The 16523-nt window shown below is 36.4% G+C and overlaps 1 protein-coding gene across 1 annotated transcript in view; it reads left to right on the top strand.

Moving 5' to 3' along the window:
- The window catches only part of LOC105695190 (gamma-aminobutyric acid type B receptor subunit 2), a gene marked incomplete at its 5' end in the record, with an annotated part of 103689 nt that overhangs the window by 57671 nt on the left and 29495 nt on the right, over positions 1-16523 (top strand). Inside the window, 6 exons of the mRNA XM_023432490.1 lie at positions 2280-2514; positions 5814-6054; positions 7719-7841; positions 8194-8304; positions 13312-13536; positions 14682-14864. Of these exons, the coding sequence (XP_023288258.1) occupies positions 2280-2514; positions 5814-6054; positions 7719-7841; positions 8194-8304; positions 13312-13536; positions 14682-14864 (1118 nt within the window). The remainder of the gene's footprint in view (positions 1-2279; positions 2515-5813; positions 6055-7718; positions 7842-8193; positions 8305-13311; positions 13537-14681; positions 14865-16523) is intronic.

Here is a 16523-nt window from a genome sequence, read left to right as displayed (position 1 = left end):
TTTCTTTAAATAGTATCAAGGAAATATTTCTATAAATAGTACCAAGGAAATATTTCTTTAAATAGTACCAAGGAAATGTTTCTTTAAGTAAAACCCAGGAAATATTTTGTTAATTCAAAGATTATTCGGCTCAAATGAACTCGAATAATATGAATGCATCGTTTATTCAGAATTATGACAATTTATTTCAGTGAAATAATTATTCTTGGAATTAAAAAAATATTTCTTTGGTTTAATGGGATATTTTCTCAGTGTATCATCTTTTTTTTTATTTTTTGGAGAATATTGTGATTATTCTTTTATGACTTCAACAATCTATTGCGTTATTTGTGCAATGCCGCCTGATATAATACATTAAATATTTAGACTATATTTGGGAAACATTATCATATGTACGTAATTTAATATTGGACTTAAAATATCATTCCAATGTCGAATATACATGAGGAATATTTTCCAACTTCTTTTCTATATTCAATGAGTATTTTATGCTGTTTGGGTCCAAAAACGAAAATTCAATATATTTACCGCAGAATCAAGGAGTAATTATTTTAAACATTCATACAAACCTTTTTAAGAATATTCAAAGCATGTTCTGGCTTATGAATGTATAGTAGTTGATACGCGGCAGTAGATAAGTATTTTATTTGATAAATTAAAGCGCTCGATGTTCATGGAACTATTCTACAGTCCGATGAAAATATTGAAGCAACTTAGATGTTATAACTATCATTCTGTAAATGAAAATATTCCTTATATTTTCTACTATGTGGTAACCAGGGTGAAAACTGGATTCTACATTGGACTGTTAGGAAAACGAAAATAATTTAATATATTTACTACAGAATCAAGGAATAATTATTTTAAACATTCATAGAAACCTTTTTGAGAATATTCAATGCATATTCTGGCTTATGAATGTTTATACAGAATATTCACTAAATATTCCAAATGTCCAGAGTATAGAAAAAGATTTAAGGAATATTCATAGGTACGATGGTGTTATCTGGGAGGGATTCCTAGATGGAACCGTCACTTATCCTGGTGAGCTTTCTCGAAATCCAGGACAATCATCATCGAAGGATTCCCCGGGAAGGATCCGTATACATTTCTTCCTTTTCTCTCTGCAACCTAACCTGTCTGTTTTCACCTGAGGCTTTCCCACGGTCCCGGAAACTTCCGCATCCCCACATGTCATGACACAGCTCGTTGTCATTGAAGGATTCCCACGATCCAGCGATTTCTATTTTCGATATGTCTCCTTCCGATTTCCTGAAAACGCGATCGAGTGAAATGACGATGCTGAGCATTTAACCACCAGGGGGTTGACACTCTAATCGGAGAAATTAGATGGCGTTTGCAGCGCCATCTGACCTCGTAGACGGAAGTGAGGAACTAATATTGCCGGGATTGAAACAAACATTTATTATTTCATTCAGTAGACGCCTAATTTCATATATAACCGTTTAATATAACAGTCGATAATGCAGTTAATACATAACTTGCTCCATAAACGCATGAATCCGGGATTTACTTCCTAATTGCAACATGTGACTAATTGATTTTGCCGGCATCAAAACTCAAACATTTATTATTTCATTCAGTAGACATATAAATCCATACATAACCGCTTAATGAAAAATTTAATGAAAAAATTAAGTTAACCCTCGATAATGCTGTTAATACATAAGTTGCTCCATAAACGCATGAATCCGGGATTTACTTCCTAATTGCAACACGTGACTAATTGATTTTGCCAGGATTGAAACTCAAACATTTATTATTGCATTCAGTAGACGTCTAATTTCATACATAACCGTTTAATATAACCATCGATAATACAGTTAATACATAAGTTGCTCCATAAACGACAGAATCCGGGATTTACTTCCTAATTGCAACATGTGACTAATTGATCTAGCCGGGATTGAAACTCATACATTTTTTATTTCATTCAGTAGACCCCTAATTTCATATATACCCGTTTAATATAACCGTCGATAATGCAGTTAATACATAAGTTGCTCCATAAACGCATGAATTCAGGATTTACTTCCTAATTGCAACATGTGACTAATTGATTTTGCCAGGATTTCAACTCAAACATTTATTATTTCATTCAGTAGACCCCTAATTTCATATATAACCGTTTAATAAAAAATAATAACAGTTCCCATATTTATTCCGATATTATTGGGAACGTGACTCGTTTGACAAGAATAAATATTAACTGAGAACTCCGGGAGGGAGAAACTGAAAATAGAATAATGTCATTTCAGGCGGAAGTGAGGTTAAGGTCGGCGAGTACAACGGCGTGACGGGTAACCTAGATCTGAGCAGAGGTCAACCCTTGGTATGGAGGGGCAGGTCCCCCCCGAAGGATCGAACCGTCCACATAATCGAACACTCGATGGTGAACATCACGATCTACGCGGTTCTCGCCGCCATTGCGAGCATCGGTATCGTCATGGCAGCCATCTTTCTCGCCATAAACATCAGATACAGGAACCAGAGGTAACACCCCCAGATTGTTCTAATAACTATCCCCGAGCACCCTATCTTATAGTTAAATAACCCTGGAATAACATGATGTGTAACAAGTATTGTTCAAAAGATGTTCAGGTACAAGAACCAGAGGTAACACCCCTGGCTCGTTCTAATAGCTATCCCCGAGCACACTATGTTGCAGTTACATAACACTGAAATAACATGACATGTAACAAATATTGTTCATAAGATGTTCAGATACAAGAACCAGAAGTAACACCCCTGGCTCGTTCTAATAACTATCCCCGAGCACACTATCTTATAGTTACATAACACTGGAATAACATAATATGTAACAAATATTGTTCAAAAGATGTTCAGGTACAGGAACCAGAGGTAACACCACCGGCTCGTTCTAATAACTATCCCCAAGCACCCTATCTTACAGTTACATAACACTGGAATAACATGATATGTAACTAATATTGTTCAAAAGATGTTTAGGTCGAGGAGCCAGATGTAACACCCCTGGCTCGTTCTAATAACTATCCCCGAAGACACTATCTTACAGTTACATAACGCTGGAATAACATGATATGTAACAAATATTGTTCATAAGATGTTCAGATACAGGAACCAGAGGTAACACCCCTGGCTCGTTCTAACAGCTATCCCCCAACAAACACTATCTTACACTTACATAACACTGGAATAACATGATATGTAACAAATAGTGTTCAAAAGATGTTCAGATACAGGAACCAGAGGGAACACCCCTTGCTCGTTCTAATAGCTATCCCCGGGCACCATATTTTACAGTTACTTAACACTGGAATAACATGATATGTAACAAATATTGTTCAGAAGATGTTCAGGTCGAGGAACCAGAGGTAACACCCCCGGCTCGTTCTGATAGCTATCCCCCAACAAACACTATCTTACACTTACATAACACTGGAATAACATGACATGTAACAAATGTTGTTCAAAAGATGTTCCGATAGAGGGAACAGAGGTAACACCCTCAACTCGTTCTAACAGCTATCCCCAAGCACACTATCTTACACTTACATAACACTGGAATAACATGATATGTAACAAGTGTTGTTCAAAAGACCTTCAGATACAGGAATATACCATATAGCAATTTTTATTGTAGCCCGTACACCGATATTTCCTGTAAAATTTTATCGACGATTCTATAAAGCTTCTTTCGAGATAAGAATTTATGGAAATCTTGTTCTCTCTTCCTGGTACATAAAAATGTCACCGCACCTGAACCCCATTATCAGACCCACAAAAGTTTAGTACATTTCGTGAACAAATATGTCAATTTTCAGTGTTGCTCATACTCCGACTTTTGTTATCCAACCTGTAGGGATACTACAATCGCGAAGGAGAGACAGTGTCGAAAGTCTTTTTTGGATGGTAATAGGTAAAATAACGTTTATTAACAAAAAGAACTGAACACACGTCGTCTTTAAGGACTTCCCGTCTTATATGTGCCCATAATTATGAAAGTGGTCAAAGTAAAAATTGAAAAAAAAATGAGTTTATCAGTTATTTCACGCCACATTATTTTAAACTAAATTAATTCAAAGTACTTTCGAAACAAAAAATATATGACTTAGACCACTTTCATAATTATGGGCACATATAGCTTATGCCCGTCGTAATCGTCGTCGTCGTCGTCGTCGTCGGTTTGGAACTGCCGAACCTTTTCGCTTCGTGTCGGCTTAAAACCTCTGTATCCCGCTGGTCGGATACCGTTGATCGTTTACAAAAAGCACGTGCGTTGCACGTTTTAAAGCAGATCTTAAACAACAGAGGAAAACGTCCATGCTGCCCTTTGGAGAACTCCCTGCCGACTTTATTACTCTATGGTATACCAGGCGCGTCCTGGCAGACCTCGCCGAACGTCTTACAAAACTAATGGTACAAGTATTGGGTTGTTCGGAAAGTAATTTCGTTGTTTCCCAACAGAGGACTTAATTTTTTATTTCACGGCCAACTTCACACTTAAGCCGCATAATCATTATATATTTGGACAGCTGATCTAGCAAGGCTCGCTTGTGAAAAAGTTTGATTGATTCTATGCAGTAGTTTTTGGTTGGTACCCTTTCAAATATGGAAAGTGAAAAGCGGCATTTTCGGCGTATTTTACTTTTTTACTATCGAAAAGGTAAAAATGCTGTTCAAGCAAGAAAAAAATGATCCGACGTGTATAGAGAAGATGTATCGACGGAACGCCAGGGTCAAAACTGGTTTGCAAAATTTCGATCCGGCAATTTTTATATCGAAGATGCCCCACGTTCTGGAAGGCCACTTAAAGCTGATGAAAACACAATGAAGGCATTAATTGATGCAAACCGGCGAATAACAACTCGTGAAATCTCTGAGAGATTAAATTTATCGAATTCGACCGTTCGTGATCATTTGAAACGCCTAGGTTTAATCTCAAAGCTCGACATATGGATTCTCTTCCGGAAAGAAATTTGTGTCATCGCATTGACGTCTGTGATTTGCTTCTCAAACGTCAAAAATATGATCCATTTTTGAAGCGCATCATCTCTGGGGACGAGAAATGAGTTGTCTACAACAATGTTACCCGCAAGAGATCATGGAGTAAAGAAGATGAACCGGCTCAAAGAACTTCGAAAGTCGAAATTCATCAAAAAAAGGTGATGGTATCTGTTTGGGGGGATTTCAAAGGAATCGTTTTTTTTGAGATTCTACCGAACAACCCAACGATCAATTCTGAAGTGTACTGTCCCCAGCTGGACAAATTGAATGATTCACTTAAACGGAAGAGACCAGCATTGATCAATAGAAAAGGTGTAGGGTTTCGCCAAGATAATGCGAGACCTCATACAAGTTTCTTAACTCGCCAAAAGCTTCTACAGCTTGGATGGGATATCCTGCCACCCCCACCATATTCTCCAGATCTGGCACCTTCTGATTATTACTTGTTCCGATCTCTACAAAATTTGTTAGACGGTAAAACCTTTACTTCGAATGAGGAGGTCAAAAATCACCTAGCTCAGTTTTTGACAGCAAAAACCAAACATTTTATGAGCGTGGAATCATGCTCCTGCCAGAAAGATGGCAAAAGGTATTGGACCGGAATGGACAATATATAATTCAATAACATATTTATTCGCTATAAGAAAATCGTCTTTCATTTTCATAAAAAGAAAACGAAATTACTTTCCGAACAACCCAATAGCTTAGGAATTAGCGCTAAATATCTAGTTACTACAAACCTTATCGACGATTCTAGCTTCCTTCGCGGTAAGAATTTCTGGAAACCTCGTTCTCTCTTCCAGGTACATAAAAATGTCGTCGCCACACCTGAACAACCTCATTATCGTGGGGTGCATGCTGTCCTACAGTAGTGTGATTTTTCTGGGGCTAGACTCGCAGTTGTCAAGTGTAACCGCCTTCCCCTACATATGCACAGCCAGGGCCTGGTTGTTAATGTCGGGCTTCTCCCTCGCATTCGGATCCATGTTCTCCAAGACCTGGCGCGTGCACTCCATCTTCACGGATGTAAAGCTCAATAAAAAGGTGAGTAATCCTCCAAGCCGGGAGAAATATTAGCTTCGCTGTAGATCTTTCGTCTTGAGTAGAAAAAGAAATTCCATTTGTACCTCTATTGCTAGGGGACTGTCCGAAACGTTTTAGGGCATTGTGCAGAAAACCTTAACTGAACCCTAACTTGATTCCTTTAAGGGGATGTGAAAGTGGCACCGAGAAGCTCAATCGTTCATAAACTTTTTCTACGAACAGGGTGTCTCAAATCGTTTCATACTCTAAAACGTGAATATGGAGACCCTAAGGTAGGTTCTGTAACTCGCGAGATTTCATTTCTTATAAACTGTTGTTAAAATACCAATAAACAAATTTGAAAAGAATTGATATTTCATGAGTTTCAGGACCTTCCTTATAGTCCCCCCATTCACGTTGTAAAGTTTCAAACTATTCGGTAAACCGAGTTGGGAGAAAAGTTTTATAAACAAAACCTCTCCGACGCCACTTTCACATCACCTTTCAGGTGGTACGAAACTGTCAGCCTATGTACATCTGAATGGTCAAATCGTTGGTGAAAGTTATAAAGTTCTTTATTTTAATGTGGTAACAAATAGTAACTTATATTTTGGATGGGATTAAATACTCTACACAAATCCTAACGATTGAAATCGCTATATGAGCCGCTCAGTGCACACATCGACTAACTCCACTTTTTGAAAAATCTTAAATTTAGGGGTCAAAGCACTTGGTACAGTCATAACTTTTTATATTTATAATATCTTTCCTGATTAATAGAGATTAACACCATTAAACGACAAAATTTTGTTGGGCATTGAATAATAAGTAATTTATTTCAGAAGCCATTTTGATTAACTCCATCCTCTAATGTAAATCGTAGAGGAATACCTGGCAGTATAGTATTATTGGATTATATGTTGCGGCCGTACATCGACGCTTTTTTTTTTTAAACAGCCGAAGATGCTTTCCCCCTTTCAACAATATGAGTAATAAAATCGCATCAGCAAACGGATAGAAAGAAGCGCAATGCAGACGGTAGTTAGTATAACGGTGATCTCTCACGCTGAATGTCACCGTATACTTCACCAATATTACACGGACTACATATTTTTTGGTCTTTTCAACATTACCCCCTGATTGTTTTTAAAGAACTAAATATTATACCGTTATAATCTAGATGAGTGAAACTAATAACAATGTGGATGTGGAAAGCAGGGATGATTCTTCGATACGATTTATCAGCAGAAAGTCTGGTGCTCGAAGACGTTTATCGTGTTTCTCGGATTCATCCGATTGCAACGGTACAAATTCCCCAACAAACTAATCCTGATAAATGGGCACGAAATTTACAAAAGCATAACGGAACAGAAGGTTTGGCATACAGGAATAGGGGAGGAAATTTAATACCTGCAAAAACATTTGTCGATATAAAATACAGACGATTATTTTTTGGCTATTCTTTCTTATTAATTTCATATACCGTTAGATGAAAACTATAACTGTATTTATGTATTGTACATTATATATTTGAAGTTATATTATAATAGGAATTTTAAAAACGAATCTACATTACTTCATCGCATTTCTTAATTTTTTATTTTATGGAGTTAATCAATGTGTGCACTGAGCGGCTCATATCATGTTTGCCTGAAAATAATACCTTATATTTGCAATGTTTCCAGGTGATAAAAGACTATCAATTGTTCATGGTCGTTGGAGTACTCCTCCTCATTGACTTGGTGATCATGACCACGTGGCAGGTCGCCGATCCATTTTTCAGGGCCACTAAGCAGATGAACCCTTATGTGCGTCTACTCATAAGTTACTTTTAATCATATCCCAATCACCCTTATCATCGAAGGGCATCTTCAAAGCCGGACAAAAAATAACCATCTCATATCTCCTTCTCGCGAAATAACCAGACAATTATTATGGAATTAAAATCCCACGGGAAGTTTAAACGCTGTCGATCATTCGTTAATTAACACTTCCTAAAATGATATACATATACCTTTCGGGTATTGTTAATAACAATTGCGCATTTACCGTCATTCGGACGCCTAATTCGATTCGCCCTTCCGCCGAATCGCATCTCAGGGTGCGATTCGACCGAGGATGATTACGATACTGAATCAAAAGGACCTTCTGTAATTCCAGCCGCATCCTTCCAGCGAGGACATCATTATCATACCGGAGAACGAGTACTGTCAGAGTAATCGAATGACGGTGTTCCTAGTAAGCATATACGCTTACAAAGGTCTCCTGATGGTGAGTGTGTTACAGGATCTTCCACGAGAGAGACTAACAAGGAAGATTTCCCAGGTCGATCTCTCCGATTTCATTTCTTTTATAATGTTATAGTAGACTAAAAACTAAGTGACACGTATTTTTTTTTACCTGCCATTAAACACTTTAAGGGGGTGAAACCACTCTAGTAGCATAGAATAATTTCTAAATATTTTTTACAACTTTTTCTAAATATCCCAAGCGACAGATTTTTTAAGATGTCCTGTAGATTTCATTCGAAGATATCTGAAATATTTCTTGAAAATCTCAATNCCGTGAAAAAAAAAATTAAGTCCTCTGTTGGGAAACAACGAAATTACTTTCTGAACAACCCAATATATACTAGCTTTCATAAACAATATTCTTTCTTTTGTCCTGAAGGACTTTATTTATGCGATTTTCATTACCGTAAATCGAATCCACGTGGAATGGATATTAATAGTAAATTGAGGGATGCCTGTGTATGCAATAATAATGTAATAATAATTTTCCAGACGTACCTGAGGAGATTAGATGAAGAGTCCGTGGCCGACACACAAGAAGCGATGGACAGGTTGACAGTCCCGAGACAAGAACCTATTGTCAAAAGAGAGGGTGAGTTTCGAAATCATCCACTTTTCCATAAAACATGTAATATATTAAAAACATTATCGAATTAGCATTGCTTACAAAGATAAATTCCACGTAGAGCAATTTTCCAAGAGAAACTCTTAGAGTGTAAGTTACGATTAAATCAATAAAATCGAAAGAACATTATCTCTCGAAACCTCGGTAAAGTGTGAGTCGTGAACAGTTAATCATTAAATAAAATTAGTTGCATATCAAAATCTATCACATATTGAGGTGTTGAATTTAAAAAAAATAATGTACTCCGCAGAATGTTTACAATGAAAGTTATGTAGAACTAGCGACTGCGATTAATAATTATCTTATACTTTCGGCGTGGAGTACAATTACGTCACCGACTTGCAATTATTTAACTATTCGATCAATTCAGCCCCTAGTAGCACAAAATATTTGTCTTATAGTTTCTATATATTTAACGAATATCGTATATTTTGTAAATATTTGGCAGACATTTGATATATTTGCAAAACGTTTACTTTAGAATATTATNAGCTAATATTATATAAATATTATAGGGGTAATATTCTAAAGTAAACGTTTTGCAAATATTTCAAACGTCTGCTAAATATTTACAAAATGTACGATATTCGTTAAATATATAGAAAACATAGGACAAATATTTTGTGCTGCTGGGGCACCATCCAAAGTAAGGCATTTCAAGGGGCGATTTGGCAGTTTCACCCACAAGAACATAATATTTTTCATCCAATCCACCTGGAAAAGCTTTCTCATAACGAGATATGAAAAATATAATGTTCTCAATTAAAAAAAAAATTAAGGGGTGAGCCACCCCTTACAGCGGTGAGCGCTCGGGGGTAGTTGTCCCGGCCAATATTATTTTTCGGGAAACTCAAAGACACGTCAGGCTTCCTTGGTGTTCATACACAACATATATTTGTTTTCCGATTATTAGACTCGAATTTGACCATTTTTTCCATGAATGTAATCATATTTAGGGGTGGCTCACCCCGTAATTTTTTTTATTAATTGAGAAAATTATGTTTTTTATTTCTCGTTATGAGAAAGCTTTTCCAGGTGGGTTGCTTAAAAAATATTATGTTCTTGTGGGTGAAACTGCCAATTCGCCCCTTGACATGCTTCACTTTGGATGGTGGTTTCACCCCCTTAAAGTGTTTAATGGCCGATAAAAAAAAATACGTGTCGCTTAGTTTTTAGTCTACTATAACATATAAAAAAAATCAAAGCAGAGAGATCGACTTGGGGTACCTTCCTAGTAAGATACAGCTATAATTTTCATGAAAGGACCCTCTCCTAGCAGGATCCGCTTCCTGCACAGGATGTTCCGAAACACTCGTCAAACCGTTTAGATAAAGAAAGAAGATGACATTTTCAGTCAAAAGTGCCTTTTCCATTTTTCTCTCCGACCGGTACCAATCCAGTTATAACCCTAGCAGCATAGAATAATTTTCACATATTTGTTTGCAATTTTTGATAAATATATCAAGTAACAGGTTTTTTATGATATAATAGGAATTTTAAAAACGAATCTACATTACTTCCTGAAATTTTCAATGACATATTTACTTTAAATAATTTATCAACGGATAATAAAAATAGATTTTTTTGCTTTTCGATTATTGTCGGACCCTTATTTGGTATCAAAAAACATGACAAATTTTTACAATATTTTTATTCCACTGTTTTAAGGTGAAGTGAAACACGTCGAGGAACTTGATCGACGTCGATAAAGAAGATTTTTCTAAATGCCTACGTTGCCGACGTTCGTTTTTATATTGATAGCTGGGTCGAATTATATTGGGTATTGTAAAACACGTGGAGTGAATATTACAAAAATATTATGAAAATAATATTTTGAAGTAAATGTTTTCCAAATATTTGAACTGCTAGATATTTACGAATTGTACGATATTCGTTAAATATGTAGAAAATATAAGGCAAATATTTTTTGCTGCTAGGGAACGCGATGAAATTGACCAATAACGTGCGAGGCCTACGTTAATTTTTTCAAAGCCGCAGTCGATTAAGTTAATTTTCTTGTTGGATCGTTAATCCGTTAGTTGCCTGATTTGTCAACATTTTTAAAATTAAATCGAAGAAGATTAATGTATGGGGCCTATTATATCAGCACTGCACATGAAACAGAACTGGTCAGCTTCATTACGTTATAATTCGGTAAATAATTATCGAAAAAACATAATGGAAGAGAAACTTTCAATTAAAAATGGTACCCTCCTTCAGCCTCTAAAAGAACTGTCGAGAGTTTTGAGACACCCTGTAGAGAGAGAAGTCGAAAATTGGGTAAATGTGGAGTATAGGGGACCTACCTTCGATGACCTTGACCTTGACATATATTGTCAAGGTCACCCGCCTGAGCAACCTCCAGAAGATTCTAACCGTCGCTCGTTGCTTGTTAAAAAGTTATTAACGAAACAATGTTTATGAATTGAACGTACTTTTTCGACACTGGGGGTACATTTAACCTTGACCTTGACATACAATGTCAAGGTCACCCACCGAAGTAACCCCCACGAGGCTTTAGCCGTCGCTCGTTGTTTGTTAAAAAGCTATTAACAAACCAATTTTGATAAATTGAACATACGTTTTCGGCACTGGGGGTACATTTAACCTTGACCTTGACATACATTGTCAAGGTCACCCTCCTGAGCAACCTCAACAAGATTTTAGCCATCGTTCGATGTTCGTTTATATGTTTCTCGTTGTTGAATATACATCTAAAGACTCGTGTATTATTGCAAGTAATTGGTAGTTGGTCGCTTCGCGGTGACCGGATTTTAACAATTAACCTGACCCAAAACCACATTAACTCAACTAAATAATTCGAAACATTTTAAATGTGATATATAAAGATAAAGATACGTGAATATTTTCGATATTTTTCGAATGAATTTGAGTTGATTTGGATTTAGGTTAGGTTAGGTTGGATTTAAGTTGAGCTGCCTCACAGCGATCGGATTCTAACTATTAATCTAACCCAAATCCACGTTAACTCAACTAAATGATTCCAAACATTAGAAATGCGATACATAAAGTTAAAGATACGTTAACATTTTCAACATTTTTTGAATGAATTTAAGTTGATTTGGATGTAGGTTAGGTTAATAGTTAAAATGCGGCCATCTCCTACAACAATACATTAGATTCTAATTCATTTAATGATATTTAATTATCTAATTATATTCTAACGGATACATCGAACTCATGATTTCAAAGAAAGCGTTAATAGAATCACCGAAATGGTATCTTCTTTTAAATAATTATTTAGCGAGATAACGACTACAAGTGATAACAGCATCTCGACAGGAGAAATCAAAAGAGAACAGTAAGTGTATGAACATTTATGTACAACGCGTATACACTATGTACTGAGACTTTAAATAAACACCCAGGGTCGACAACGTACTTTCAGTTCATCAAGATTATTTTGTTAATAACATTTTAGTACAACGCGTATATACTACGTTCTGAGACTTTAAATTAACACCCAGGGTCGACAGCGTACTTTCGATTCTTCAAGATTAGTTTGTTAATAACATTTACGTACAACGCGTATATGTTACCGTAAATGACCGAAATTGGAGAATGTCGACTTTCACCGGTGAATGTCAACAGATACCAAATACGTCGGTGAAAGATCGAATATTTCATTACATTGTTGTACATTCGGACCCTCTCCAGTGTGTGTCGACAATCACACACCGGTGAATGTCAACATTTACCGGTGTAAGTAAGAAATAAGGGTATTTAGCAAATATTTCGGACATACATTCGGACCCTCTCCAGTGTGTGTCGACAATCACACACCGGTGAATGTCAACATTTACCGGTGTAAGTAAGAAATAAGGGTATTTAGCAAATATTTCGGACATACACGAAGCGACTATGTGAATGTTGACATTCACCGGTGAAAGTCGACATTCTCCAGATTTCGGTGTTTCACCGTAACATATACACTACGTTCTGAGACTTTAAATTAACACCCAGGGTCGACAGCGTACTTTCGATTCATCAAGATTAGTTTGTTAATAACATTTATGTACAACGCGTATACACTATGTACTGAGACTTTAAATAAACACCCAGGGTCGACAACGTACTTTCGATTCATCAAAATTATTTTGTTAATAACATTTTCGTACAACGCGTGTACACTACGTACTGAAACTTTAAATTATCACCGAGGGTCGACAGTGTACTTTCGATTCATCAAGATTATTTTCTTAATAACATTTTAACAGATAAAACTTTGTGGAAGTGATTCAGGAGGTTGACCTTGACAATATACGCCAAGGTCAAGGTCATCGGAGGTGGACCCCTAAACCCCACATTTACCAAAAATTGCAACGAGTCGATGTCTTCCAGATATTCGGAGCTTTCCTCGCCTGGGAAACGAGACATGTCAGCATACCAGCCCTGAATGACAGCAAGTATGTCGGACTGAGCATATACAATGTTGTCATCATGTGTGTCATCGGGGCTGCCATCAGCTTCCTGCTCTCCGACAAGCAGGACGCCCTCTTCGTCATCCTGGCGGTCTTCATCATCTTCTGCAGCACGGGCACCCTTTGCCTCGTTTTCGTCCCGAAGGTGATCATCCTTAATTTCGAGACATATGCATTTCATTCATTTTGATACTTGCCTCTAGCAGGATTTATGTTCATCGTCTGGCTTTGGGAAAGGAATTAGTTTAAAGGGGTTAAGGTGAAGTGAAACACGTCGAGGAACTTGATCGACGTCGATAAAGAAGATTTTTCTAAATGCCTACGTTGCCGACGTTCGTTTTTATATTGATAGCTGGGTCGAATTATATTGGGTATTGTACCAAATGGCATACTCCAGCTGTTGTTTTCGTGCAATAATTATTAAGAAATCGAAGTACCACTCCAGAAATTCTCTGGATTCATGCTTTCTGGGGCCCTAATTGACTGCAGAGGGACCCCTTACGCCATCTGTGATTTCCAGGTCAATTAAATTTTCACTCCGAGACCTCGTATTCCCATGGTTTTGGAACAGAAGTGCATACAACACTTTTTTTGCCTTTATCTCGGTCAAATGCGAGTTAAGCGATTACCAGAGTGTTCTAAATTGTCGTAAAATTGTCCTCACCCTTTCGTTTCTCATATCAGAGCCTTTGATAATTGTACCTACATGGTACAGTTAAACATGGTCCCAAAATTGCCATATTGTGTATCAACAAAGTCGCTACTTAAAATCACTTTTCTATCACTCACAGTATACCAAAGGTGTCATATGGTATATCAACAAAATCGCTACTTAAAATCAATTCACTATCACTTACAGAATATAAAATGTGTCAGATTGTGTATCAACAAAGTCGCTACTTAAAATCAATTCACTATCACTCACAGTATATCAAAAGTGTCATACTGTGTATCAACAAAATCGCTACTTAAAATCAATTCACTATCACTCACAGTATATCAAAAGTGTCATATTGTGTATTAAGAAACTCGCTACTTAAAATCAATTAACTATCACTTACAGAATACAAAATGTGTCAGTTTGTGTATCAACGAAAAGTATCTCGTCCATTCCGATTTCCTCTTCCAGTAGCATAAATACAGCGAATATTAATTTATTAAAATCTAACAAACTTAATTATCATTTACGGGGAACCAAAATTGCCACATTGTGTATCAAAAGAATCACTACTTAAAATCAAAGCGTGTCACGACTGTTATTCAAGGCATTTTTTCCCGTTGACCTTTCAGTTGATAGAACTTCGTAGGAATCCTCAGGGTGCAATCGACAAAAGAATTAGGGCAACCCTGAGGCCAAATTCTAAAACACGAAGGGACTCGACAGCGAGCGAACTGGAAGAACGTTTAAAAGATGCAACCGTCGCCAACCAGAAGTTCCGAAAGCAACTCCTGGAGAAGGAATCCGAGTTTCAGGTAATTATCGCAACGTCCTCCTAAATACTTGTTCATCCGTAAGATCCCCCTCAAAGACCTTTGTGTAACGAGGGAGTCTAATTGCACGACAACCGGAGGAGCATTTTCGGAAAGAAAGGCGATTCTCCCTGACAATACAGTTTTGTCCAAGGAAGAAATCTTCCCGGTTATTTATGTATTTCTTTCTCTTTAAGATAGCAATTACCTGTCAGGCCCAACAAGGAAGGTATGTCAGGTCGATCTCTCCGATTTCATTTCTTTTATAATATGTTATAGCAGACTAAAAACTAAGCGACACGTATTTTTTTTTATCTGCAATTAAACACTTTAAGGGGGTGAAACCACCATCCAAAATAAGGCAGGTCAAGGGGCGATTTGGCAGCTTCACCCACAAGAACATCATATTTTTTAACCAGTCCACCTGGAAAAGCTTTCTCATAACGAGAAATGTAAAATATAATTTTCTCAATTAAAAAAAAATTAAGGAGCCACCCCTAAATATGATTACGTTTATGCAAAAAATTGTCAAATTCGTGTCTAGAAATCTGAAAAATATATATATTGTGTATGAACACGAAGGAAATACGTGTCTTTGGATTTTCCGAAAAAAAACAATATTGGCCGGAGCAACTACCCCCGAACGCTCACTCCCTATTTTTTTCTTTAATTGAGAAAATTATATTTTTCATTTCTCGTTATGAGAAAGATTTTCGAGGTAGATTGGTTAAAAAATGTTATGTTCTTGTGGGTGAAACTGCCATATCGCCCCTTGACATGCCTTACTTTGCATGGTGGTTTCACCCCCTTAAAGTGTTTAATGGCAGATAAAAAAAATACGTGTCGCTTAGTTTTTAGTCTACTATAACATATTATAAAAGAAATGAAGTCGGAGAGATCGACCTGGGATACCTTTCTTGTGAGTAGAAAAACTTCAGTATCAATTGACAGCGAAAATTTGAATATTTTTAAGCCCTTCTTTAACGAGCGGCACACAATAAATCTAATTCTTCTTAAAGGATCCTTTGGTTTCCTGAACACGTATTCCATTTAATGTTTGTGGAAAATATCCTAGTAGCACAAAATATTTGTCATATATTTTCTATATATTTAACGAATATCGTACATTTTGCAAATATTTCAAATGTCTGCTAAATATTTATGAAATGTACGATATTCGTTAAATATGTAGATAATATAAGATAAATATTTTGTGCTACTAGGGACGGTTTTCTGAACACATATTCCATTTAATATTCGTGGGAAATATGTTTATAACTTACTAACACTAAATACGTCATTGAGATTTGCAACAACATTTTCAATATCTTCAAATTAATTCCATGAGTCATCTTAAAAAATCTGTCGCTTGAGGTACTTAGCAAGGGTTACAGAAAAATATTTAAAAATTATTCTGTGCTACTAGGGTTCTTTTTTACGCGAGAAATTATAACAAATTTTACGAGGTATTGAAACGTCATAATTTTTTCTGTTAAGCTATTCGAATTAAATATGTATTTCTAAAACTTATATTGGGTTGTTCGGAAAGTAATTTCGTTTTTTTTTTTTATGAAAATGAAAGACGATTTTTTTATAGCGAATAAATATTTTATTGAATTATATATAATGTTTATGCGGCTTAAGTGTGAATTTGGCCGTAAG

This window comes from Orussus abietinus, unplaced genomic scaffold (genome assembly GCF_000612105.2).
Source record: "Orussus abietinus isolate OABI.00-Male unplaced genomic scaffold, Oabi_2.0 scaffold269, whole genome shotgun sequence".
NCBI lineage: Eukaryota > Metazoa > Arthropoda > Insecta > Hymenoptera > Orussidae > Orussus > Orussus abietinus.
This window is presented reverse-complemented; position numbering and strand designations above follow the sequence as displayed.